The sequence below is a fragment of the Didymella exigua genome (genome assembly GCF_010094145.1).
Source record: "Didymella exigua CBS 183.55 unplaced genomic scaffold M421scaffold_14, whole genome shotgun sequence".
Classification (NCBI taxonomy): Eukaryota; Fungi; Ascomycota; class Dothideomycetes; order Pleosporales; family Didymellaceae; genus Didymella; species Didymella exigua.
In genome coordinates, this window is record NW_022984788.1 from 450,205 (window position 1) to 475,034 (window position 24,830).

Below are 24,830 nucleotides of genomic sequence, written 5' to 3' on the forward strand. Positions count from 1 at the left end.
AATTACACTTATACGCCAAACTTGGCGTTCTTACTAAGCGTGGTTTATTTGATATCCAGCCTCCATCTATTTATCACTCGTTCTTTCTTGTCCTAATGCTCCAATTATCTTCAGTCGACGATGTCTGGCCCTGCAGGACATTGTGCAGCATCGATCGACAAACAAGGAGTATGACTCGGCGTGTCGAATAGTTTCACCAACGATGATGCCTATAGATTCTATAAAAATCAACTGCCCTTTCAGTTCAGGCGGGTGAGTTGGAAGTTGGCGAGGCTGAGAACGGTGAGTTGACGCGTGGGCTAGGCATGTGAATGTAGACTACGATCTGCGTATCTATGTATTACAACTATAACGCTTTAATGGCATATACTATGCTATGGTTGCTAAACGAGTGCGATATCCCGACTCACCGGCCTAGTGCCAGTATTGAGAACCTCTTTCGCATCCTCGAACCTCATCTCATCCTCCAGACTGTTCCTCTCGTAGCTGCCTCTCAGGGTATCCGCGTCAATACTAATACTCTTCCTCTCTTCATCGCCTTCTTCGTCGGGGAATGGAAGAACATGTAGGTCATTCAATCGGTCCTCAATTTCGCGCTCAAATTCTCTCTTCCACTTGAACTCAACCATCTTATCAACCACATCATCGCTTGCAACTGGCCCAAAGCGACCTAACAATTCGGCACTTGCCGAGCGAACAAGTTTATTGAACGCAATAGGCAGAGGCTTCCGCAGTAAGGTAGAAGATTTGGAGTTGGAAAGTGTTGGTTTCCATCCCATCGCCATACGCTCATCGGACCCAGTCTTAGCTTGCTGAGCACCAGCGTTGGCATCTGGCGCACTGACCGTACGCCAATGTTTTCTAGGGCTCAGCTGCTCGGTGCCAGGAATCGCGGTGTTGTTATTGATTGCATACACGATTTCTGTCGCACTGGCCCTCTTGTCTTTGCCCACGCCAGACTTCGAGTTCGGACTCTCGCCAGTTTCGCTGATACCACCGGATGAATTCAGTGTATCGCTGCGACTGCTGCACTCCAGATGTGATACTGGCGTGAGCGAACTAAGGCGGTGCGGACGTGAAAGCGAAATCGAAGAGCGACTGTATCGGTGCCGGTTTGTGAAGTTGCTCATGCTGCGCAACTGCGGTTGCGAGCGCGATGTGTTGATGGAGCGGTAAGGGGCTGCGGCATCAGGGAAGACGGCGCGCTGAGCTGATGCAGAATATTCGATGGGAATTGAGTGCGGGACATACGCTGCTGGTGCGAGGAGTGCGTCTGTACGTGGGGTAAGGGAAATGCGGCGGCGGTGAGCGAAGGGGTCTAGAGTTGGGCGTTGAGATGCAGTCGAGTTCTCGACTGATATCATGAATGCTGGCGGAAGTGGTGGGGGAACGAAAGGTGAAGTGAAGACACCGATCCGGTCACGTGTTGGTGAGTCGTAGATGGAAGGTGGACGACTGCTGGCATTCAAGTCCAGGGTCTCGACGTCCGCATTCGTGAAGTTTGAAGTGCTTCTGGTGTGATTGTAGGCGGTCATACCCATTCCCGGGACCAATTTTTCAGTCGCGGTATGGTCCTCAGATAGCCTTCGAGAAGTGGGTGGTGTCGGCTCGGTACTGGTTTGGCGGTGACCATACGCGAATAGGTGAGCTTCGAACGGACGCCGCACAGCAGCCATCAGTCCAAACAGTGTAAATGAAGCGACGCTGTGCATCAATTAGCCAACTGTTGGAAGTGGAGTCGGATCGACACTTACAGTGCAATTATAGCCAGAGCCATGCCTATGCGGCTGACAAGACAAGTGATGCCAGCCTCCCAAGCCTGGCCTTCTAGCTGACTGCCCAGACAGTTCGGTCTTCTGGCTACCATAATCATGTTCCATCCTGCAGTCAGCAGCCACAAGACGCATGATGAGACCACCAGGCGGTTGGCAACGTACGTTGTCTTTCTGATAGTGGCAAGGTCCAGTTGCTGATAGGTCAGAGCTCTTTGCGTGGCTGAGTATGTTGTGTGTACGACAGTGTACGCAACTGTTACAATAGCCTAGACAGTCAGTCGAATACCTCCGCAGAGAGTGCACTGCTGCCTACCGAGATGAGCGTCAACACACCAGGGAGTATGTTGGAATGGTCTGCAGAATCGGATGCAATCTGGAAGAAAGCGATCATTGCGCAAACGATGGAGGTCCAGAGTAGGATGTTCAAGATGATTGTTATTGCTAGTAAGCTTAGTTGCCGCTGAGGGGCTGGGTTCTTCTTCTTCTTGAACGCAACCAGCTTTGGCTCTGTCGTGGGAGGATCTGGAAGCGATTTGTCGCTTATGCGACTGAGTCGGTTTAGTCTCGCCATGTGGATTGCTGTGTGGTTTGGAGGCAGCGCTCTTGGAACCGTTGATTCAGCGATGGTATTCAAACACACTGGCGCAGGACTCAGGGAAGTGCCAATGGCGAGGGCATTTCGTGGGGGCAGGCGCTATTTCTCGACAGTAGTGTTGTATGAGAACGTAACGAAACGAAAGTTGAGAAACCGAACAAAAACCCTCGACTGAGGACGATGCGGTGTAGCAGAAATGAGACGATGCAGCTGTCGAGCTGTCAGATCGACAGTATTTCGGTAAACGCGACAATAGCCATCCGGCAGTAAAAGCCATCTACATTCCAAAGGGTTGTTGAAGCGATGTCCTGGCAATTTGCGAGGTGGGAGTTTGTACGACCACCAAGGAATGTGTCGGGCAGGATCGTGACTGCCCCCTACCAACGCGCTAAGGCCCCATCGAACCACGCGTCGACTTTGCCAGTCGCGTTTGGCCTCGTGCCTGCGCAGGTGGCGGGGTTGTGTATCGAAGGTGCAACTCTTTGACGGGGCGGGAGCGGTGCCCACCTGCACCGTGTCTGTGGCGCACTGCAAGCATGATTCACAGCAAGAATCGTTGGCCCCCCAACATGACTGCCTCTTCGTGTCCAGATACATCGTAGGCAGTCGGTCATCTGCGACACATAACGTCGGCGTTGGATGTTCGGCGCCGTCCTGGGTAGTCTCCATCAATGCGCATGACGTATGCTTCAGATCCAGGTCAGTCAATGCGGTTCTCTACAGCACGCCTGGAATCAATCAATCGAACCGTGAAGATCACAGCAAATCCTCGCAGTCGAGCAGCCATCAAGTGACGCCCGTATGATACGCGAGTTGCTGGGGGATGTCTGATCAGGCGTAGTCCACCGTCTCATAGCACAAGGAGCAACACCAGGAGCAGGATCAAAACAAATATCAGAACCGCAATGCAGCAGCTCGACCATTTGTCTTCAATGATGTCAGCAGTCAATCTTGCATCAGTGCAGGTACGACTCACCCTCGTTCTTTCTGATGATATGGCCAACCTGCTTCATACCCGTCTGCAGCTTACCACCAACTCGGTCGGCGACTGTGTCGACGTCCTTCAGCATCTCGCCCTGCTCTTCCAACTCGCGGCCCATGTCGTCAGCTTGCATGCGCAAGTTGCCAACCGTGCGGAAGACGCCGTCAAGAGCCTCGTCCTGATCGTGCATAATCTGCATCTGCTGCTCTTGCTCGAACTGGGTGTAGTTGTCCTCGTCCTCCTCGAACGAGTCCGGGTCGGGGAGAGCGCCGCCCTTCTTATGCGCATCCTGCACCGTCTGCTGAAGCGCCTGGTGCATGTTCTCGACCTCGTCGCCCACATCTTTCACCAGTTTCCTACGGCGCGCCACCTCATCGATGTCGAGCCCATACTTGTAGGGATCATGTTCGACGGCTCTGACGCTTTCGACGAGGTCTTCGAGGTCTTGGCTGAGGTCTTGGAGGGTCTGTTCGAGCTCCTGGCGCGCTTCCCGAAGCTCTGGGCTATTCGCTGATGATGCCGAGGAGCGTATGCGAAGGTACGACTTGAAAAGCGGGCGCGATGTGTTGAGTGCTGAGAGGACGTCGCTGACATGTGTCAATTGGGTGCCTACGTCTGTTCTGATGCACTTACGCCTGCACCTGGAGGAACGGATCCTCATCGTTCGCCGTGGACATCATCGTGATCTTTCGTTACTACCAATAGCTGGAATGTAACAGAAATATAAAATATCAAACGCAGTGACGTCGTGTTGCTGTTGCGGCGAAGCTCGGGGATGTCGAAGGTGCCGGCGATGCCCCAGAGCCGTACTGGAGAGCTGGACCGCACGTGCCATGCGCTACCAAGAATATGCCCCACGAGTCAGAGAAAAGAAACATCACAATCACTGTCATGCGGTCGGAGACACACGAACTGTACAAACGATCAAGACCGACGTTACCAGGACGAGGATACGGGTAATATCATGGGTCCAGACCAGCCACTTCCCCTGCCTGCCGAGTTCGACAACGTCGATGAATTTGTCGATTCACTCTTGAAGTTCAGCACATCATCATGGCTTTTGCAAACATTGTGTGGAGGCGTCCACGTGCTTGATTTCTACACCCGCTCACCGGATCTATACTCTACCATTCTATCGCAGTCATGGAGAGACTGGTTCAGGAGCCGGGACATTATGGACACTCTTGACTTGCTGATGCGAGAGGATCTGACCCAATTCGATAACGGAACTCAAAGTTGGCGCAATGGCCCAGCTCCACCAGAGGATCTCATCCAATACATCAAAGAAGTCCGAAAGCATCTACTTGCACGAGACTTCCCTCCTCCAGGCTCAGCACCACAGCCCGAAAAGGCATCCTTGGCAAGGCACATCACCATGGGTATGAAGGTCAAGAAAGTGCACGAAGTCGACCATTTCGCACGCTATCTTGACAACTTGACCTCTGAGATTGCATCATCCGGCAAGGAGCCCATTACACACCTTGTAGACTTCGGCTCTGGGCAGAATTATCTTGGTCGTGCCCTCGCTGCCCAGCCATACTCTAAGCACATTGTTGCTGTTGAGAGCAGACCACACAACATCGAAGGCGCCAAGAATATGGACGTTCTCGCAAAACTGGTAGACAAGCCTTTGGTAATGAGGAACAAGAAAGAGTACCGAGCTTTGACGGGCAAGGGCAAGAAGAAGAAGCCTAAGAATCCTCAAGCAAATGCTTCTTCAGATGACGTCGAGGCGAAAGCGGCCTCAAAGACCGTGTGCACCCGACCAACTACCAGAACATACAATCCTACTCCTGCAACATCAGAAGACATTTCTGTTTCCGCTGCCGCGCTGAAGAATGTAAAATGCGACGACGAGGGCTGCGCTGTCCAACAATCGCACGAGCCACGGGTAGAGGCATCAGAGATAACCGGCACTGTAGAACGTGACTCGAAAGGCAGCTTTGTCCGAGAAACGAAAACCAGCACAACTAACCTTCAGGTCTACTCAGACGGTCATGGTAGCGTACAGTACGTGGAGCATATTATCAAAGACGGCGACCTACGCCCCGTCATAGACCAAGTCCTTGACCCCTCGCACATTCCAGAAGACAAAGTCAAGACGATCTCCACAACCACCGAAGTGCCATCAGACCCCACAGTCCCCCCCAAGTCTCAGAAGGTCAACGCCATGGTTATGTCTCTCCACTCCTGCGGTAACCTCGTCCACTACGGTCTCCGCTCTCTGCTCCTCAGCCCCGAAATCTCCGCCGTCGCAATGGTAGGCTGCTGCTACAACCTAGTGACCGAACGTCTCGGTCCCCCGACCTACAAGCTCCCCACGCTCCGCCCCAACCATCCCCGTCTCGAAGCAACGGCCAACGCATTCGACCCCCAAGGCTTCCCAATGAGTGAAAAACTCGCACACCACCCCATCCCCGCGCCGCCAACCGTCAACGCCTCATCCCCCGACGTATCATTCGAGCCTTCGGGCGCCAAAGGGCTGAGACTCAACATCACAGCGCGCATGATGGCCGTGCAAGCGCCCTTCAATTGGGGCACGTCCGACAGCGAGGTATTCTTCAACCGGCACTTCTACCGCGCGCTACTGCAGCGAATATTCCTCGACCGCGGAATCGTGTCCGCGCCTGTCGACGCGTCGAACTTCCCCGACGCCGTGAGCGCAAATGGACACACGAGCCACGTGAACTGGACGCCGCCGGGCGGCCGCGGACCTGGACTGAGTAGCGATGGAACCAGCACGCCGCTGACGATTGGCACGTTGAGGAAGTTTGCGTATGCGGATTTCGTGAGCTATGTTCGCGCCGCGGAACAGAAGCTTGTTACGCCGAACTCGTTTTGTGCTGTGGATCCGGCGTTCATCAGGAATAGGATGGAGGGCTTGACGGACGATGACATTCGCGGTTACGAAGAGGCGTATAAGGAGAGGAAGAAGGAGCTCAGTGTCATGTGGAGCTTGATGGCGTTCAGCGCAGGGGTTGTTGAGGCTGTGATCGTGGTGGATCGGTGGCTGTGGCTTAAAGAGCAGAGTGAGGTTGAGCATGCGTGGGTGGAGCCGGTGTTTGAGTACAAGCACAGTCCGCGGAACCTGGTCGTAGTTGGGATCAAGAAGTAGAGCATGTTAAATGCGGTGGGAATGCCCGTGGCAGTCATGCTCCATCGTGTGCGTTCTGAAACTGTTCAAAACGACGGGATTTCGCCTCTGTATCAATGGGGACCCCTATTACTAGTGCTCTCATGTTCAATAAACCCCTTCCCCTTATTTCACTCACGCGTTCTGGCAACGCTTTGACACTGTCCCGATAGTCGGTGTGCGTTGCTTCTTCGCCATCTAGCGCAAGCATGATGGCAAAGTCTTGCGATAGTTTGCTCAGCCTCCCACCAGTCTGCTGATGTGTATTTGTGAACAATCTCCACGAGCTGATCGCTGTAGGATTTGGTGTAGCCTGGAAAGATCTTTACATCAGGGCATCAGCGCAAGCTCAGAGTATATGCGATATCTGCGGTCCGAACAGTGCAGTAGTATTGAGTCCGGGGCCCAAGGTGGGACGTACGTCCGTTTCGAATCTTATTACCATCGCACGTATAGATCCTAGAGGTACAATTGGCGTCAGTTTGGAGGAAGACGCTGTGGAGTGAGAAAGGTGTTCGAGTGATTCTAAAACTTGAAGTCGCCCTCACAAGCCTTGGACTAGCGGTGGCTGTGCAAGCCACTGACACTTCAAGTGAGGTCGACGCAGCTCAGCACGATGTGCAGAACTCCACAATCCTCGCACGTAGTCTTTGCTTTGCCTCTACGTTATGCTTTCTACGACGGTCCACCAGCCATGTCCGTCCACCCACCCTCCACGCTCCAGGTGCCTGCTTTGGTGTAATCCCCTCGGCCGCCACCATTGAGGTATGCGAAGCGGAAGTACTCAGGCGCATCCCGAATATGCTTAACCCACGTCCAGCTCTCCAGCCTGTTATCTGCGTACCCGCGATAGCGCTCAACGTCGTTCACTAAGATACTCAAGCCGTCGTAGTGCTTGGGGAACGGCAGTGACCATTCGAAAGTGATATTCGGTCGGAGGTGCGAGGCGAAGTTGTTATGTATGATCGGCGCCGTGATGATAGGGAGGAGACTACTAATCGGCCCATCACCTCTCAACTCGCCCGGCGTCTGCAGAATGCTGTCGAATCCCCAGCGCGCTACGCCGTTGATGAACAGCCCTACCAGTATCCCCTGGAAAAGCAGACTCGGGCGTGTCTGCATGCTTGTCCCTGGCACCAAGAGTAAGCCCAGGATATAGTGATGGATCCTGAGGTTCATCTTCGGCACTGCAACAAGCAGCAACAATCCACCCACAAAAAGCCCATAAATTCCCAGGTATCTCGGCAGCCGGCCTTCGATGCGCAGACACCATGCCTGCAACAGCGCGATACTGAAAAGACACAGGACTACTGTTATCAATGCGGGAATCGCACCGGGTTGGTTCTGCAGATCGTGCGGTGTCAGTCGCTCGAGGGGGATCTTGTCGAATGTGTAGTTGTTCAATGCTCCCACCCAGGCACCGCCGAGCCAGAGGACGGTCTTCTCGATCTGCGCGTCCAGGCCGTGGAGGGTGCGCGAGACGGCGAAGCGGTAGACGGCGTACATGCAAAACGAGGCGGGGAGCAGGCGGCCCAGGCAGATCGAGATTAGGGCGTAGTAGTCTGTGAGCGAGGGCGGGTCGGATGCGAGCGCTACGTGGAAGAACACGCCAAGGAAAATGGAGGAAAAGAATACGGCAGGTGAGGTGGTGAAGAGGGAGAGGAGGATTGTGAAGGTTAGGCTTACGCCGAGCAGCGACCAGCGGAGGTCGCGACATGAAGCGCTTGTACCAGTGAGGAAGGAGAATGATTTCGGGAAGTAGGAATTGAAGCCGATGGACTTGATGTGGTTCTGGTTCACGGCTGGGTAGGAGGTCTTCTCGCCCACCATGGAGACCACGCCGCACCCGCCGGATTTGTCGCTGATAAAACCGGCGTGGATCGCAGCGCCGCAGATGAAAGAGTCGGCACGGTAGACAGCATTTTCCAATGTCCTCTTGTCGTCTGTTGGGCCGCCAATGACCAATGGACGGTAGTTGGCGACGTAGTCGCCCACGGCATGGGGATTGAGGAGTTGCACGCGCCTGCAGTTCGCCGGGCATCTGAACGGCATCGAAGCATTCTCAAAAGGGCGGCATGAGTCCCCGTTAAGGCCGCATCCATTGCCATCGTTCCAGAAGCGTTGCGTGCAGCCGATTCTCACTGGCGCTCCGTAGCCAGGTACGTCGGCTGAAAAGGCACTTTTGTGTAGGACGAGTGCAAAGCTGAGGATCCAGGCAGCATAGAATACAATCAGTAATCCAATCTTATGCTTCCTCTTTGGCAACAACGTGTTTAAAAGCCGAATGGGCACGGTCTGGATCTTAGGTAGCAACGGAAGGATCTTCCATAGTCGTGGAGGTTGCGGTCCTTTGGCCCAGGCTTTTGCGGATATCCAAGTACGCTGCAACCGTGGTGGTACATATTTGCTTGCAAAAAAGGGCTCCTGTAGAGGGTACACTTCCTCATCGGAAGTCTCGGCTGGGTCAACGATTACAGCCTCCTCCGGATCAATGCTAATCAGCTCGTCATCGCGGTAGGCCTGCGGCGGCTCACCCTCGTCGCCGACATGGCGCTCAGAGCTCATGTCTAAGAGCGACCGGAGCTCGTGGCGGGAGGTCGGGGACGACAACTTGGATCGCAGTGTGGCTTATCGATAGGAAGTCCGCAATGATGCAGTGAGCTGTAATGCTACTCAATAGACGATATTGGAGATGCAAAAAAATGCGACAAAGGACCCAAAGGTATGCAGGAAGCTCAAAGGACGTCTAGAGATGCAGGTGTCCAGGAAGGGAGAGCTCTGGGAACTTCGGAAGCTTGAGGCTCACTTGCTTGCAGTTAGCCCAGTCGGCATCGCACGTTGCCGGCTCCAGGTCGCGCTAACTCAGCCTTACAGGTGCCGAGTGTCCAGAATGCGTCAACACGGTGGAGGGGACAGTTTCTGAAGTCTTGTAGTCAGTCATCACGGCGCTGCCTACTGTCATGTTGATGCAGCTCCTCCTTCGAGCTGATGCGCGGGAGCGGCTTGATGTGGGCTAGCAGCATGTCGTTACCGGTATGGCACCTTCCCGGGCATGTCGTCACGATTCGACCTGAAGCGTGCTTTCTAATCAGCACGCCTTATCGTCCGCGGCTAACGGTCACGGACAACGGTTGCGGACGAGGTCAATTCTTTACTGGAGGCGTTCGGATCTGTTGTAATGAGACACTGGTTGCTGTGAATAACTTCAAGCAATCTTATTTCTCCCAGCTGCGCATCTCTGTTTGTTTGCTCTGCCATAGCTTTGCCGCCATGGCCTACTATACGTCCGACCCATCAAGCTTCCCTGAGCCTATCGATCTCTCGCACCACTTGTCGCGTGGCACAAAGGCTCGCGAGGCGTCGAGTGTCAAGCGATTCTACAAGTACTTCGCCATTCCGGGCATCGCCCAATTAGCAGGAGGTGGGTGCCAATTTGGTCACCGTGTTCCATAGCTGACAGCCGTCAGGGCTACCAAACGACAAGTACTTCCCCTATGACACCCTCGAAGCCAAAGTCTCGCATCCGAACCGATGGAAGCCCACGCCCAACAAGCCTGTCGACCCGCCCGTCGACGATCCGCCGACTGCACGTCTTGAGGAGCTGAATATCGAGAAGGGCAAGGACAAGGGCAAGGGCAAGCATGACGAGCTCCCAGCAGCACATCTACTTGTGCCGCACGACTCGCACACACGTGATCCTTTACACAAGATCGATTTGATGTCCGCGCTACAGTACGGCCAGGCACAAGGCTACCCGCCGCTGTATTACTTCATCCGCCAATTCACCCGCGAGAACCTGCACCCTTTCGTGCCATACAAAAATGGCCCTGAGGTCATCCTCACCTGCGGCTCCACAGACGGCTTCTCAAAGACTATCCAGGCCCTCAGCGAAGAATGGTTCATCGACCGCGACCCTGTCAACGAGCGCCCTGGTCTGCTGTGCGAGGAGTATGCATACATGAACGCCATCCAGACAGCCAGGCCGCGGGGTCTGAACATTGTGCCCGTGAAGATTGATGACGAAGGCATGCTAGCCAAGGGACCCGGTGGTCTCGAGGACGTCATGGAGAACTGGGACTTCTCCGAGGGTCGTCGCCCACACCTCATGTACACCGTCACCATTGGCCAGAACCCCACATCCGGCACCCTAAGTGTCGCGCGCAGGACCGAAATCTATGCCGTCTGCGTCAAGTACGACATCGTTATCATTGAAGACGATCCGTACTGGTACCTACAATTCCCCTCGTCCTCACCCCACGTTGCATCGGTCAAGCCCCGGAAAACCTCCGGCTTCGAGTTCCTTGACTCGCTCATCCCATCCTACCTGAGTATCGACTACCAAGGTCGTGTCGTGCGTCTGGACACCTTCTCCAAAACCGTCGCGCCGGGCTGCAGACTGGGTTGGGTCACAACGCAGCCCGCGCTCGCCGAGCGCATCTTGCGCATTACCGAGACCTCGACGCAGCAACCCTCTGGCTTCGTGCAGTCCATGATCGCTGAAATGCTCATGGGACCTAACAACAGCAACGACCCCGGGCGTGGCGGCGCCGCAGATGGCTCAGGCTGGAAAGTCGACGGCTGGGTACGCTGGCTCGAGGGCCTGAGGGGTAATTACGAGCGCCGGATGCAGACTATGTGCGATGCGCTGGACACGGGGCGCGAAATCGTCAAGTCTGGGCGCCGACGCTCACTCTCCTTTGTCGCTGACAGCGACGATGAGTGGGCTGTTGTCGAGAAGGCGCAGATCTACTCGTTCGTGCGCCCGCTGGGCGGCATGTTCGTGTGGGTGCGCTTCGACTTCGCCACGCACCCGCTGGCAGACGAGGTTCCGCACGCACGACTCAGTCAGGCGCTGTGGGTGTTCTGGACACAGAAGCCTTACATGTGTCTCGTTGCGCCTGGATCTATGTTTGCGCCGACACAAGAAATCAGGGAAAAGGACGCGTACAACTGCATGAGGCTGTGTTTCGCAGCGTGTCCCGCCGAAGATGTGAAGCCTATTAGCAAGAGATTTGCGGATGGTGCGCAGGCGTTCTGGCGGATTAAGAAGAAGAGCGTCATTGATAAGCTGTTGGAAGAGGAAGAAGTCGAGGGACTCGATTATGTCGCTGGCATGGCTGTTCTGAGCGGTATGTGCTAGGGAGACCTGGGAACATAAACAATAATGATGAGCGGATCCTTTTCCTACGAGCATGTCTTGCAAGTCAAGGCTGAAGTGGTCGAGCGCGCCTTCCAAACAAATGGGTGGGCGGTGTTGACTATGCTCTTTACAACAGGACACATCCTCCTACGCCGAAAGCCTGAAATCAATCGAGACATAAGGACTACTCCACACAACTGCGCAGTCCAAGGGCTTGTCATTGCACGTGATACGCCCGGAAACGTCAGTCGACAATCTAGGCCTGATACCATTTTGGCCCCATTACAGGAATCGTATATTGCGCGTTATATTGATTGGGTGACGAAGAAGCTTCCTCGTTGGGATCGATGCTCTTTGTATGACCAATGACTTATACCTAAGCACACGTTATACAGCGAAGATGGTCGTGGGCAGTTGAGGATATGAGACGAAACGAGCTGGGAACACAAACCCTGATTTTCATAGGTACGTCGATATCAGAATGGGGTAACTGAGAAGTTCATGCTGGACACGGATTATAAGAATTAGGAAGACGGCACAGTGGAAGAATTAGATCATAGCAACTACCATTGTGGTGCTAACTTTATCGACAGAAGATGTACCTAATTGTACGTCTCGTCCGTGTTGCAAGCCAGTCCCTCTCTATTGAACAAATGGCCTGCAACTCTCCAAGCGGCCAATCTCAGAGCTAGCGAGTGCTGGCAATTTTGCGGCTTATGACATCGAATTTGATTACACTGCGGGGCCCATGCGCAAAAGCATGCCAATTATGTAATTGCACTGGTGATGGTCGCCTTGTCAAAGGGCCGATTGTTCGCCCGGACTTAGCGGACGAACACCACACCTCGGCCTGTGTGGTGACGTTTCCAGGGACCAATTGGGGCTGTCCGTCACAGCATTGCAGCAGCATTTTCTACCGCGCTCTATGGGTGAAGAGCCTGAGTGATCGATGGACCGGCGGGGCAAGGCGCAATTGACGCCATGAGGGGCAGGCGCGCATCATGGCCATGTATAAGTACCGGTATGGAAGGCCCTACGCTGCTGTTGTGGCGTCACTACACCTACACAAATACGACCCACCAATTCACTGAACACCAATTTACATCTCATCGTAATCGAGTTCATAATCTCCCGCCGGACACCACTCTCTCAGCACAACATGGTAAAGACAGTATTCGGAGGCGGCGCCTTCACGAGGCAAGGTGCCCTAGGCAGCTTCCAGACGCCCGAGCAGATCGCCGAGGCTATGGATGCTCTGCTTGCAGCAGGCGTCACCACAATTGACACAGCGCGCATATATCCTGGATCAGAAGAGCAGATTGGCAAGCAAGAGAAGCGTACGCAGTTCACCATTGACACAAAAGTCCCCGGTGGCTTCGCACCTGGCACAGCGCACAAGGACATCATCGTCGCGCACGCAAAGGAGGCCCTTGAGAAGGTGAACATCAAGCAGTTCGACATCCTATACATCCACTCTCCCGATTCAAACATCCCTCTCGACGACACCCTGGCCGGTATCAACGAAGCCCACAAGCTGGGCATCTTCAAGCGCTTCGGCCTCTCCAACTACGCACCGCAAGACGTCCAGCGCGTCCACGACCTCGCCAAGGAGAAGGGCTACCCGCTCCCTGAAGTCTATGAGGGCAATTACAACCCCGTCGCGCGGCACTTGGAGAAGGATCTCTTCCCTCTTTTGCGCAAGCTCAACATGGTCTTCTACGCCTACTCACCGCTCGCGGGCGGTTTCCTGACCAAGACTGCTGCTGATCTTGATGCGGGTGCTGGCCGCTTTAGCAAGGAAGCGCTGGGCGGGATGTACAGCGGGATGTACGACAAGCCGTCTCTGCGCGAGGGCCTCAAAACGTGGGACCAGATTGCCGAGAAGGAGGGCGTGAACAAGGCAGAGTTGGCGTATAGGTGGGTTGCGCATCACTCTGCGCTGACAGAAGAAGGTGATGGTGTTATCTTTGGTGCGAGCAAGCTCAGCCAGATTGAACAGACTGCAGGAGGTATTAAGAAGGGAAAGTTGAGTGCGGAGGCGTTGAAGAGCATCGATCAATTGTGGGAGAGCGTTAAGGCTGAAGCTCCGGTGGACAACTTCATGTGGTCGCAGGGTGGCAAGGCCTAGAGGTGCTGTTGGCTTTGTGCATGAGCGAACGAGAGAGAATCTATCAGCACATTCTCGCTATGGTTTTGACCGTGATCAAACATCGACAAAAATGCTGGAAGTAGTCGAGAGTGGTGAAAGGAACGCTTGACTAGACGCGAAAATTTAGCACGGGGCACGAGCGCAAGCGTAAGAACAACGAGTGCAAAATTGCTTTAAAACGGAAGATAGGGACTCTTGTGCGAGCTTTGCCATCACATGCTCAGCATGTCCCATAAGCAAGGCTGAAACAAGATATCTGCATCTGCAGATACCACTGTGTCTCTTTCACTATTGCGGCTAGGGTACCATCCCATCTGCCAATCACGATGTTCATGACCGACAAGGATCCTATCAACCTTGACAGATTCGGAAGCCGCGCGCTACTGCTACAATACCTTATTCGCTGTGCTGAGACAGCAACTCGAGATCAAGATGCGGATCCATGCTACTCTGCCGCCCTGCGGCTGAACATAGGCTGGCTAAAGACCATATCGACGCCGTGCCGCACTCTTGCAGCGGTCCTGCTGGCAACGCGCCCAAGTCTCCTCATGCTCTGACCGCGTTGCTGCTAATCTTTTCTCTCGTAAATGTCCTTCTACCGCATTACTTTCGTGTCCTGTCGACGATTCAACATGCCTCTACTCTGGCGTCTCATCCTCATCGCCCTAGCAGCCCACTCGGCTCTCGCCGCAAACACATGCTACTTCCCGAACGGCCTCGCCAGCACTGACGAACCCTGCGACCCCGATGCGCTCTTCACACAATGCTGCGGCTCTCGCTCTGCCTGTCTCACAAACGGGCTGTGCATCCTCGAAGCGTCGAACGACACGGGCATCAACTACGCGCGCGGTACGTGCACAGATAAAACGTGGGCGTCTTCCTTGTGTCCGCAGCAATGCCAGTTGAACCAAGACACGCCGAAGAACTCGAGCGCGTACGACTTCAGAACGAATGGCGTGCAGGTGTGGCAGTGCGGAAGTCAGGGTTATGCAGAGGAGGCCAAGTACTGCTGCGAGAGCGAGGCGGAGAGACAGCGGTGCTGTAGCACGCAGGAGGCGGTCTTCACGCTGCAGGGCGCAGCGGTGGGCGCGAGCACGAGCGCCAGCACGACGTCAACGTCGTTGTTGATTACAAGCGCGGGTTCGTTGATTACAAGCGCGGATTCATCCACTTCTGGGCCAACGGCGACGCCTTCCAGTTCCGCAGAGGCTGCATCCACTACGGCGTCGCTGGCAGCGCCAACGACGACTGCGCAGCCGCGTGAAACGAATGGGACGGCGATTGGGATTGGAGCAGGCGTGGGCGGAGCAATAGGGCTGATTATTCTCGTTACTGTAGTGCTCTTGTTTGTCTGGAGACGCAGGCGTACAAAGAGACATGGCATGATTGAAGGACCAGGCGTCAGCGAGCTCCATGGTACTGCAAAGCAGCCAGTGGAGGTGTGGACGCAACCAGCGGAGGTTTATACTCAGCCGCATGAGCTACCGTCGCGAGGCCAGCCGGTCTGGGAGCTGCCGGCGGATCCTAGGACGCCGCGGGTCGTGTGATAGACTTGGTAGTATGGATGCGCACACATCGTCGCTCTCTTGGATGACGGGTTGTGGATTTTGGAACTCCGGGATGTTAACTCCACAGTGAGCATGGTGATGTCTCGATATGTATACGCGAGAAAACTTGGTGATACTGCTTTGCCACTGTTCGGTATCAGAGCACGGAGAAGGACTCGACGCGCAGAAAGTCTAACCCAATCGAGACTTAATTGGTTCCTGGCGCGACACGGAACGCGTGCGTCGCCGGGGAGACGCGCATCCACCGCCCACTTTTCCCACCGCTCGACCCCTCACACACAGCAGCACACAGCATGGCGGACAGGCAAAGCGCATACTCAATCAGCATCTTTGGCAGCCAGGCGGGCGACGAACGCCAGGATGGCACCACGCCGTCGCGCGTCCAGCAGCAGCTGGTCGACTTCATCATGGACTTTCACCTCGACAATGTCTTCCTGTACCGAGACCAGATTCGCGAGAACGTACTCATAAAACAGTACTACTGCGACATCGACATTGCGCACTTGATCTCGTACGACGAAGAGCTTGCGCACAGGCTCCAGCAAGACCCCGCCGAGGTCGTCCCTCTGGTGAGCGTACCCGCAGAACTCGTGCAGTGTGCGAGCTAACGCCAGATAGTTCGAAGCAGCGCTGAAGACATGTGCACAACGCATTGTCTACCCCTCACAGAGGACCATCAAGCTTCCCGAGCACCAGCTGCTGCTGCACTCGTCGGCCTCGGAGCTGTCCATCCGCGACCTCACAGCCAACAACGTCTCCCACCTCGTGCGCATACCCGGCATCGTCATTGGCGCCTCCACGCTCTCCTCGAAATCCACAGTGCTGGCCATCCGCTGCCGGAATTGCCAGCATGAGGAGATGCTCCCTGTGGCAGGCGGTTTCGCGGGTGTTTCGCTGCCACGCACATGCGCGCGGAAAGCAGCTGATGGCGAGGACAAGTGCCCCTTGGATCCATACTACGTTATGCACGAGCGTTGTCACTTCATCGACCAGCAGGTGCTCAAGCTGCAAGAGGCGCCAGATCAGGTACCCGTGGGAGAGCTGCCTCGACACATCATGATTTCGGCGGATCGATACCTCGCCAACCGTGTCGTCCCTGGTACCCGGTGCACAGTCATGGGTATCTTTTCCATCTACCAGCAAAAGGGCTCGAAGAAGTCGTCCAGCGCCGCAGTCGCCATCCGCAACCCGTACATTCGCGCAGTCGGTCTGCACACAGACGTCGACCACACAAACAAAGGAAACGCCGTCTTCACAGAAGAGGAGGAGCAGGAGTTCTTGGAGATGAGCAGAAGACCGGACATTTATTCCGTCTTCGCCAAGTGCATCGCGCCCTCCATCTACGGAAACGAAGATATCAAGAAGGCTATTGCCTGCTTGCTGATGGGAGGCTCCAAGAAGATCCTGCCAGATGGCATGAAGCTCCGTGGCGACATCAACGTACTGCTCTTGGGTGATCCGGGTACAGCCAAGTCTCAACTACTGAAGTTCGTTGAGAAGGTCTCACCAATCGCCATCTACACATCTGGAAAGGGTTCGTCCGCAGCAGGTCTGACGGCGTCGGTCCAGCGCGACCACACGACACGAGAGTTCTATCTTGAGGGCGGTGCCATGGTACTAGCAGACGGCGGTGTCGTGTGTATCGACGAGTTCGACAAGATGAGGGACGAAGACCGAGTAGCGATCCACGAAGCCATGGAGCAGCAAACCATATCCATCGCCAAAGCCGGCATCACAACCATCCTGAACTCCCGAACATCAGTCCTCGCAGCCGCCAACCCCATCTTCGGGCGCTACGATGACATGAAGACGCCCGGCGAAAACATCGACTTCCAAACCACCATCCTCTCGCGTTTCGACATGATCTTCATCGTCCGCGACGAACACGACCGCGGACGCGACGAGCGCATCGCAAAGCACGTCATGGGTATTGCGATGGGCGGGCGCGGCGTCGAGGAGCAGATCCAGGCCGAGATCCCCATCGAGAAGATGAAGCGCTACATCACATACTGCCGGCAAAAGTGCGCGCCGCGGCTCTCGCCTGAGGCCGCTGAGAAACTCAGCTCGCACTTCGTCAGCATCAGACGCCAGGTGCACGCCTCGGAGATGAACGCGAACCAGCGCAGCAGCATCCCCATCACCGTCCGCCAGCTGGAAGCCATCATCCGCATCACCGAATCACTGGCCAAGCTGAGCCTATCGCCCATCGCAGACGAATCCCATGTCGACGAGGCGATTCGCCTCTTCCTCGCGTCGACCATGGACGCGGTCACGCAGGGCGAGGGCCAGAGCTCAAAGGAGCTGATGGACGAGACGAACCGCGTCGAGGAGGAGCTGAGGCGACGCATGCCCATCGGGTGGCAGGTCAATCTGTCTTCGCTCAAGCGCGAGTTTGTCGATGGCAAGGGCTACTCGGAGCAAGCGCTCGCGCGAGCGCTACACGTCATGGCGGCCCGGGAGACGATCAGGATGCGCCACGGCGGCAGCGTGGTGTTCAGAGCAGGGGCCTAGGGACCTGCGCAGGTCGGATGGGAGGCGCTGTTGGATTGGTCATGATGGAGCGTTGTTTACGATACGAATGCGAGCGCCATGGCGTCTTGGGGTTCATAGAAGCCTATGCCTTGCGGCTTCACGAATTCACCGGTTTTTCACCCACCTGAGGCGTCTCCACCAGCCTATCTTGTGCCGACCGATGATACATTCTACCAGAGGCGCGATGGGATGTGGCGGAATCGCTGACGGGTTTCTGGGCATCGAGCACTCTCTGTGCACTGCTCGCGAGCCCCTGGACGTGCATGCTGCGCCGACTCTTCGATGAAAGCGACCTTCTCGCCATCCTGCTCGCGTGCGTGGTCCTCGGGAACCTGAAAGGGCAATCTGCCAGGAGGCGGGAGCAGCAGGTCGAAGTCATGTATAGCGATACATGCCATACGGTATTATCATGGGCTTCCACAGTCAAGCTGTCGCATCAAGGCCTGCGCTTCTGCAGGATTGCGGAAACGCTTCACTGCATCTGAATACCGTGCAGCAGGTCTCGATTATGCCTGCTTCAATCACGGTCATCGGGAACAACGATGGGGGGGTCTCGTTTCGTCGAGAAGAAAAATTGCTCTACTGTCAGAATGTGAATTCAAAGGACCCGTTGGCCACAGCCCGGAAGATGCTTGTTCTTAGCTATATAGACGCGCATCGATCCCGTGACCACGACCATCACGCTGCATGCGCATTAGCCTCATGCGTCGACGCACCCGACCCCGCTCAGATCGAGCAGCGCCTTGTCCATGTTGCGACACGACCATCGAGGACTCTTCCCGCTCGGGGCCTGCACCGTCACGTTCACGGCTCGAATATTGCTGCAAGACTAGACGAGACAAGTCAGTTGAGAAGCACCACGACGGGGGGACAAAGAAGACTCACATCCTCCGAACTGCAGATCAGCGACCCCACAACCGGATCCAGCTTCGTGCTCGTAGTGCCCCAGAAGTCCTTGAACACAATATCCGTCAAGATGACCAGGCTCGGGTCCGCGGCGCACTCAGCCGCGCTGACAGCGCCGTAGCACTGGTCGATCTTAATCGCGCCGTCATTGTTGTCGTTGAAGAAGCGCTCGTACGTCACGTTGCGCACTCGTCCCGCACCGCCGCCGCCGACCCAGCCCACGGGCTTCTCGACGTCGGCGCCGGGCCACACCTTCAGGCGCGCGCCGTCGGTCGCGTTGCTCATGGAGATGTTGAAGATGTACAAGTTCTCGACGACGTCGAAGACGCCGGGGTACTGGCCCAGCGAGCCTACGGAGATGCCGTGCGATGAGTTGCAGACCAGCCCTTGCACGATGATGTTGGTGCTGTTGGGCTTGAAGGATACACAGTCGTCGTCGTGGTCGATGTAGCTGTTTTGGATCACGAGATCTGGGCGCGGATGTCAGTGGGGAAGAAGGCGCGAGGGAATTGACTTACTGTCGCTGCGGTATGTGTCCCACCCGTCCAGGTTCTTAGCGAAGTTGTTCGACGTCGATCGCGAATAGATGTCGATATCGCTGATCAGCATGCCGGAGCTGTTCGCGATGAGATTGTGCCACTAGGGATTGTTAGTACGCGGACCACCTCCATCAGACTGCACTTCAACGCACGTTTGGAGACTGTCGCATCTTCAAGCCCGTAATCGATCCACCCTCCCAGCCATCGGTGACAAAGAGCAAAGGCCGCTTCACCGTGGAATTGGCGGCATTAGCATCCCACCATGCCTGTCCGTTGCCATCGATGGTACCCACACCAAGGCCGTACAGGTTGATATCTTTGCCGCCCCACAGCCACCACGACGAGCCTTCTTGGAACGGAAACTGGAATGTGAGGGGCAGCCAGCGAGTCACATCGTCGCAGAACTTGACGGTGCCGGTCAGCGCCACATCTACGTGCTTCAGGAAGCGGAGATCAAGCGGGGAGCAGATAGTGTACTCCTTGTCCAGGACGATGGTGCCGCCGTTGTTGCATTTTCTGAAGGCTTCGAGGATGTTTTTGGCATCGTCTCCTCCTTTCTTGGCTGGCTTGACGAAGCAAGTCTTTGTGCGTGGAGGGGAGGCAGGGAAGGCTTTGTACGGCTGCAGCGGAGTGGCTTGCAACTGAGGGCGTTGTGGGGCCTTGCTCACACTCGAGGCGTTGGCGACAGCTATGAGGGCTACGAGGAAGGAGTGGAAGAGAAGCATGGTGTTTTGCGTGACAAGATCTCATCCGCTCTGCCCCGAGGCCACTCTCATCTTTATTTGCACTCGTACGTCATATCGAACCGGTAATCTGTTTCCGCCATTCTGCCTCAATGCTCGACAGATGCCTTTTCGAGAGAGTTTGTAGTTCCCGCGGGTGGGTCTTCTCCGCACACAGGAAGGCAAGCCTCACGAGCCAAGACAGTAGCGACAGGGTTCTGGATTCCACCAATGAGACCCTTTGTTGTTCTCGGGCATCGGACCATTGATGGCTGCGGTAGGTAGCTGCATCGTCCTATGAGTTGTGATATTTCTTGTCGTCCGAGTGTCTCGTTCAGGCGTACATACGGCCCTCTACCAGCGGCCCAACTTCCCTGCTGGAGAAAGCACAGTGCCCGATGCCATCCGTGCTTGTGCTGGCAACGCCCCATTGCAGCTTCTCCTCGGACGTTGTGGTAGACTCGCCTTTTGTATCTTCGTCCGGATGGCATGCTGCGCTTATGGCCAAACTGCAGCTCCCTGCAAGAGGCATGCCGCTCCTGTATGGTATGTAACCAAAGCCGACCACTGTTGCTACCATGAAGATTCCCAGCACGACAACAACCAGCATTGCAACCGGCGAGTACCCACACGATATTCTTGAATCATTATATACACCAGTTCGGTCGTACTGATCCAGGGCCACGACGAAGATGCTCTGCGAGACCAGCCAGTGCAATGTTCCACTCAGAACGACGAGTGGAATTCCGAACCGGTACGGTAGTTGTAGAAAGTACGTCGACCTTTGCAAGCCGGAGGGCACGTGTGAGACGCGGAGGCCTTTGCGCTTGTACGCATAGGACGTCCACTCGTAGCCCAGCAACATGGCGGTGAAGGTGCCGTTGTACGCAAAGTACAAGAACGACAGGATGACCTGAGGCAAGTTGGCTATCAGCACTAGGCTAATCATGTCCGTGGGGAAGTCGCCGTAAATCAGCGCTCGTGTGTCGATTGTGCCAAAGCCAAGAGCGAAGATGGCGTTGGGACCGATCGATGCGTTCCTGGCAATCGCTTTGGTTCCCCAGACGAGGAGGTTGATGATGACCAGCAAAGCGGTCGCGAATCTAAGAGCTCGTCAGTTCTGGTACAACATGTTTACAGGAAAGGACGTGTTACAATCCGAGTGTCACTCCGCGACGCAGCCTGCTAGTCGTGTCCTTCCATCGTGTGCGCTGGTCTCGCCATGGCTTTGCGCCGGCATCGTAATCTGCTTTGCAGTCGTGCAAGCTTATCAAGCTCGAACGGACCGTCGTAGGATCCCTTTCATCGAGGAAAGACGCGACCGCATCGCCCATGGTCAAAAGAGGATCCTCTTTTGTAGAGTATATCACGAACCACATCAAGAGAGCCTTGACTGCGGGTTTATCAGCAGAATTCCAACGATTGATGCGCCGATCGGCATTGATTGCCATGCGCGCAGGCCATGCACTCACAGAGATTGAGGACAGTAACGATTGCGGCGATGGTAGGAGTGAACTGCAGCCTGCAACGTGACACGGCTGGTTCACTGAGGCAATACTTGACTGGCCACGCATACTTCCTTCCGTAATCATAGCCGCCCACTGTCCATGTATCCGGTGAGATCTGGCCAAGTCTGTTGGCACATGGCGTGTTCGTGTCGTTGTCGAGCCCTGAACATATCCAGGAATACGAGTCAGGGGCGAAGACTGGCAACGCACCGTCTGTTGCGAAAAAGTTACCATACAAGAATGTGTCAGGATTGTTGGTGTAGCTCAGGTTCGAGTTGCGAGGACTTGCGCTGGCCTGTGCATTGTCCATGACCAGCAGGAGATTGCGTCGGTTCGATTGCAGTGTTTTCGCATAGTCGGTTAGACACTGCGCAGGCTCCAACCTGTCAAGCGAGCCGTTCCGTGACTGACTCCACAACGTCTCGAGGGTGACTAACCGGGTTTCGTGTGAGTTGTAGTAGGAGGAGGCTGAGTAGTACCATGTACAGTTGTGACACTCCGAGGCGTCCAGGAAGGCTTCGTTGACCAGGAAAAACGCATAGCTGTTCGTGGACGTAGATGAATAGACAGCTGAGTTGTAGCTACAGTTGATGTCAGCGGACTCGTTGTGAGCAATCTGAGACACTTACAGAAGATGTAGAGGTACGGAGCTCAGCCCGAGCCCCAGCCACAGCCACAGCCTGGGCCGACTGATGTGCTTCAGATTCCTTATGCTTGGGATGCCGATGTCAAGCCAAGTCTGAGACGCATGAGCTCGATCCACATCCGTTCTTGTAGGAGCGGATAGGCATTGCATGCAGTAGTTACTCCCGCTGAGTAGGATAGTGCTCAGAACGTTGATGAATATGTGCAGTCCGCGGTCGAGGTTCTTGATGCGCCCGCAATCTCCCTCACTCAGACTACCTGCAGATCTCTGGTACACTGCACCCCAGATGGTACCGATCAAGTTGACCAAGAAGACAATGGCAGCCCACGTTGCGAAGTGCAGGGCGCCAAACCTCCAACCTGTGAAACTTGACCTGTAGCGGCGAATCCATCCTGACTTCCCACGTGCGTGAGGAGCCGATTGGGTGGGGGATGGAGTCGGGGAGTGTCTTGGATCAGTAGTCGAGGGGCTGTCGGTGCTCGCAGTGTTCAGCTGGGCGAGTTCCACGGAGTCGGCGCCGTGTGTTTGAAGATAGGCGACGCGGGTACGTCTGAAAGCTGATACAGAGTCCCTGGCAGGACTCAGCACACGATTGGCCATCTGGGTCAGTTCTTTCAGACGGCAGGTCGACTTGTCAATCGAGACTCATGCGACAGACACTTGACGATGTCAGGAACGGACACATGAGGATATCAGAAGAGACGCGCCACAGGCGGCGGGCCTTAAACGCGCTGTCAATATCTCGTTGCATTTTTTATCCCTGCCGCCGCCGGTCTGGGGGCCAGATATTGTCGCGGATCCACTCAAAACAGTGTGATCGAATCGCAATCTTCCAGTAAGCCAACACAGCCAACACAGCAGCCGCAATGCAAGCCAGGCTCTGACAAAGACTCGCACCGTTACCGTTCATCGACGGGTCGAGCCCTGGGGTCCTGCATCGTCCCGCATCGTCCGCATTGTCTGCATATCAGAACGGCGTCGAGGCGGTTGATATCGCTGTGAGAGGCGGTGCACAACGGGCCAGAGTCGCCATCGACTTCAATTGTTTGCTAGAGCATTGATTACGAGAGCAGGTGCGTGTCGTGCACGCTGATCTGGCGGAGATTTGTTCACCGACAAGCCGTGTTCCTCCTCTTTCTGTTGTGGTAAAGAGCAATGTGCAGTCCCCCAACTTAGCTAGCGCCGCTACCGGTACCGGTAAGTCCGCGGGATTGCGACATCGGGTCGTCGCAAGGAAGCTCGGTCAGCGCGGACGCCATGTCTCGCCTTTCAAGACCGTCCGCTCGAGCACAGCGCCTCTGCCCTCACCCACACCAGCATGCTCAGAACAGCAGCGCGACAGCTCGCCGCCTCCGGCCGGCGCTCCGGCGCCGCCGTCTCCGGCGACGCCAGGGCAATCGGCATCTCGCAAGCGCAGGGCATCGGGCAGCGGGGTTTCCTCGATGGTACGCCGAGTCGAGGCAGAAGCCGTGGAGCGTGGATGTGATGCGATACTAACCGCACGACAGCGATTGGCAAGACGCCGCTGATCCGGCTGAATAAGCTGTCCGAGGAAACAGGCTGCAACGTGCTAGGCAAGGCCGAATTCCAGAACCCCGGCGGCAGCGTCAAAGACCGCGCGGCCCTCTTCGTCGTCGAAGACGCCGAGCAAAAAGGCCTGCTGAAACCAGGCGGGACCGTCGTCGAGGGCACAGCGGGAAACACGGGGATAGGCCTCGCGCACGTGTGTCGCGCAAAGGGCTACAGGCTCGTAATCTACATGCCGGACACGCAGTCGCAGGGCAAAATCGACCTTCTACGACTGCTAGGCGCGGAAGTGTATCCCGTCCCCGCGGTCCCGCTCACGGATCCGCAAAACTACAACCACCAAGCGCAGCGCCACGCAGCGCGCCTCGACAACGCAGTCTGGACGAACCAGTTCGACAACACGGCGAACGCGCGCGCGCACTTTGAGACGACGGGGCCGGAGATCTGGCACCAGACCGCCGGGACCGTCGACGCGTTTACGTGCGCCACAGGCACGGGCGGTAGTCTGGCGGGCACGACGAGGTTCCTCAAGGAGGCCAGCCAGGGGAGGGTCAAGGCGTATCTCGCGGATCCGCCGGGGTCGGTGCTGCACAGCTACATTCAATCTGGCGGCAAGCTGGCGGAGCGCGCCGGGGGCAGCATCACCGAGGGGATTGGGCAGGGTCGTGTGACGGACAATCTTGCGCCGGAGATTGAGTTGTTGGATGGCAGTGTGCACATCAGCGACGAGAAGACGATTGCGATGGTGTACCGGTGTTTGGACGAGGAGGGGCTGTATCTGGGCGCGAGTTCGTGTTTGAATGTTGTGGCTGCCAAGGAGGTTGCGGAGATGCTGGGTCCGGGGAACACGGTGGTGACGCTGCTGTGTGATGGTGCGTATCGGTATGCGGACCGGCTGTTTAGCAGACGTTGGCTCGAGGAGAAGAAGCTGTTCGGTGCAGTGCCGGAGCATTTGAGGAGGTATATTGTGCTGCCGTAGTGCGATGTACAACAGAGGCTGTGCAATGTACTCTACGCAGTCCATTCTGTATGATACAGACATTCTACGACTCTACACAGACATTCTGCGACTCTACACAGACATTCTACGACTCTACACAGACATTCT

At 55.8% G+C, this 24,830-nt stretch overlaps 12 protein-coding genes across 12 annotated transcripts in view; 6 read left to right on the forward strand and 6 right to left on the reverse strand.

Moving 5' to 3' along the window:
• Window positions 1–306: 306 nt before the first annotated feature.
• Window positions 307–2,090, reverse strand: M421DRAFT_158303 (uncharacterized protein). The gene has a single exon (XM_033587645.1). It carries the CDS (start codon window positions 1,710–1,712, stop codon window positions 384–386), a length of 1,329 nt encoding a protein of 442 aa, XP_033448562.1. The 5' UTR covers window positions 1,713–2,090; the 3' UTR covers window positions 307–383.
• On the reverse strand, window positions 2,091–3,182 carry M421DRAFT_158302 (uncharacterized protein). Its single transcript, XM_033587644.1, has one exon. It carries the CDS (start codon window positions 3,037–3,039, stop codon window positions 2,470–2,472), a length of 570 nt encoding a protein of 189 aa, XP_033448563.1. The 5' UTR covers window positions 3,040–3,182; the 3' UTR covers window positions 2,091–2,469.
• M421DRAFT_158301 (SNARE domain-containing protein) lies at window positions 3,183–4,125 on the reverse strand. Its single transcript, XM_033587643.1, has 2 exons — window positions 3,986–4,125; window positions 3,183–3,939 (listed from the first exon to the last, which is right to left on the reverse strand). Exons 1-2 carry the CDS (start codon window positions 4,030–4,032, stop codon window positions 3,327–3,329), a joined length of 660 nt encoding a protein of 219 aa, XP_033448564.1. The 5' UTR covers window positions 4,033–4,125; the 3' UTR covers window positions 3,183–3,326.
• Window positions 4,126–4,248: 123 nt separating this feature from the next.
• On the forward strand, window positions 4,249–6,608 carry M421DRAFT_420857 (uncharacterized protein). The gene has a single exon (XM_033592624.1). The coding sequence runs from the start codon at window positions 4,317–4,319 to the stop codon at window positions 6,465–6,467; it is 2,151 nt and encodes a 716-aa protein (XP_033448565.1). The 5' UTR covers window positions 4,249–4,316; the 3' UTR covers window positions 6,468–6,608.
• Window positions 6,609–7,160: 552 nt separating this feature from the next.
• Window positions 7,161–9,447, reverse strand: M421DRAFT_101146 (LCCL domain-containing protein; the record flags this gene model as incomplete). Its single annotated transcript, XM_033586606.1, has 2 exons — window positions 7,161–9,095; window positions 9,358–9,447. The coding sequence occupies 2 exons, from the start codon at window positions 9,445–9,447 to the stop codon at window positions 7,161–7,163; spliced, it is 2,025 nt and encodes a 674-aa protein (XP_033448566.1).
• A 308-nt stretch (window positions 9,448–9,755) lies between these two features.
• Window positions 9,756–11,625, forward strand: M421DRAFT_63196 (PLP-dependent transferase; the record flags this gene model as incomplete). Its single annotated transcript, XM_033596049.1, has 2 exons — window positions 9,756–9,906; window positions 9,953–11,625. 2 exons carry the CDS (start codon window positions 9,756–9,758, stop codon window positions 11,623–11,625), a joined length of 1,824 nt encoding a protein of 607 aa, XP_033448567.1.
• Window positions 11,626–12,784: 1,159 nt separating this feature from the next.
• On the forward strand, window positions 12,785–13,753 carry M421DRAFT_92584 (aflatoxin B1 aldehyde reductase member 2; the record flags this gene model as incomplete). The annotated part of the gene is made up of 1 exon (XM_033598047.1): window positions 12,785–13,753. One exon carries the CDS (start codon window positions 12,785–12,787, stop codon window positions 13,751–13,753), a length of 969 nt encoding a protein of 322 aa, XP_033448568.1.
• Window positions 13,754–14,045: 292 nt separating this feature from the next.
• On the forward strand, window positions 14,046–15,478 carry M421DRAFT_158384 (uncharacterized protein). Its single transcript, XM_033587646.1, has one exon. It carries the CDS (start codon window positions 14,362–14,364, stop codon window positions 15,319–15,321), a length of 960 nt encoding a protein of 319 aa, XP_033448569.1. The 5' UTR covers window positions 14,046–14,361; the 3' UTR covers window positions 15,322–15,478.
• A 157-nt stretch (window positions 15,479–15,635) lies between these two features.
• M421DRAFT_5372 (DNA replication licensing factor mcm5) lies at window positions 15,636–17,853 on the forward strand (the record flags this gene model as incomplete). Its single annotated transcript, XM_033595145.1, has 2 exons — window positions 15,636–15,911; window positions 15,961–17,853. 2 exons carry the CDS (start codon window positions 15,636–15,638, stop codon window positions 17,851–17,853), a joined length of 2,169 nt encoding a protein of 722 aa, XP_033448570.1.
• Window positions 17,854–18,574: 721 nt separating this feature from the next.
• On the reverse strand, window positions 18,575–20,044 carry M421DRAFT_63199 (glycoside hydrolase family 28 protein; the record flags this gene model as incomplete). The annotated part of the gene is made up of 4 exons (XM_033596050.1): window positions 18,575–18,703; window positions 18,760–19,250; window positions 19,299–19,419; window positions 19,472–20,044. The coding sequence occupies 4 exons, from the start codon at window positions 20,042–20,044 to the stop codon at window positions 18,575–18,577; spliced, it is 1,314 nt and encodes a 437-aa protein (XP_033448571.1).
• A 331-nt stretch (window positions 20,045–20,375) lies between these two features.
• Window positions 20,376–22,795, reverse strand: M421DRAFT_63465 (uncharacterized protein; the record flags this gene model as incomplete). The annotated part of the gene is made up of 4 exons (XM_033596066.1): window positions 20,376–21,144; window positions 21,197–21,434; window positions 21,514–22,130; window positions 22,179–22,795. 4 exons carry the CDS (start codon window positions 22,793–22,795, stop codon window positions 20,376–20,378), a joined length of 2,241 nt encoding a protein of 746 aa, XP_033448572.1.
• A 359-nt stretch (window positions 22,796–23,154) lies between these two features.
• M421DRAFT_158404 (cysteine synthase) overlaps window positions 23,155–24,830 on the forward strand; it is a 1,834-nt gene continuing 158 nt past the window's right edge. Inside the window, exons 1-2 of the mRNA XM_033587647.1 lie at window positions 23,155–23,640; window positions 23,704–24,825. Coding sequence (XP_033448573.1) covers window positions 23,514–23,640; window positions 23,704–24,701 — 1,125 coding nt within the window. The 5' untranslated portion in view covers window positions 23,155–23,513 and the 3' untranslated portion in view covers window positions 24,702–24,825. The remainder of the gene's footprint in view (window positions 23,641–23,703; window positions 24,826–24,830) is intronic.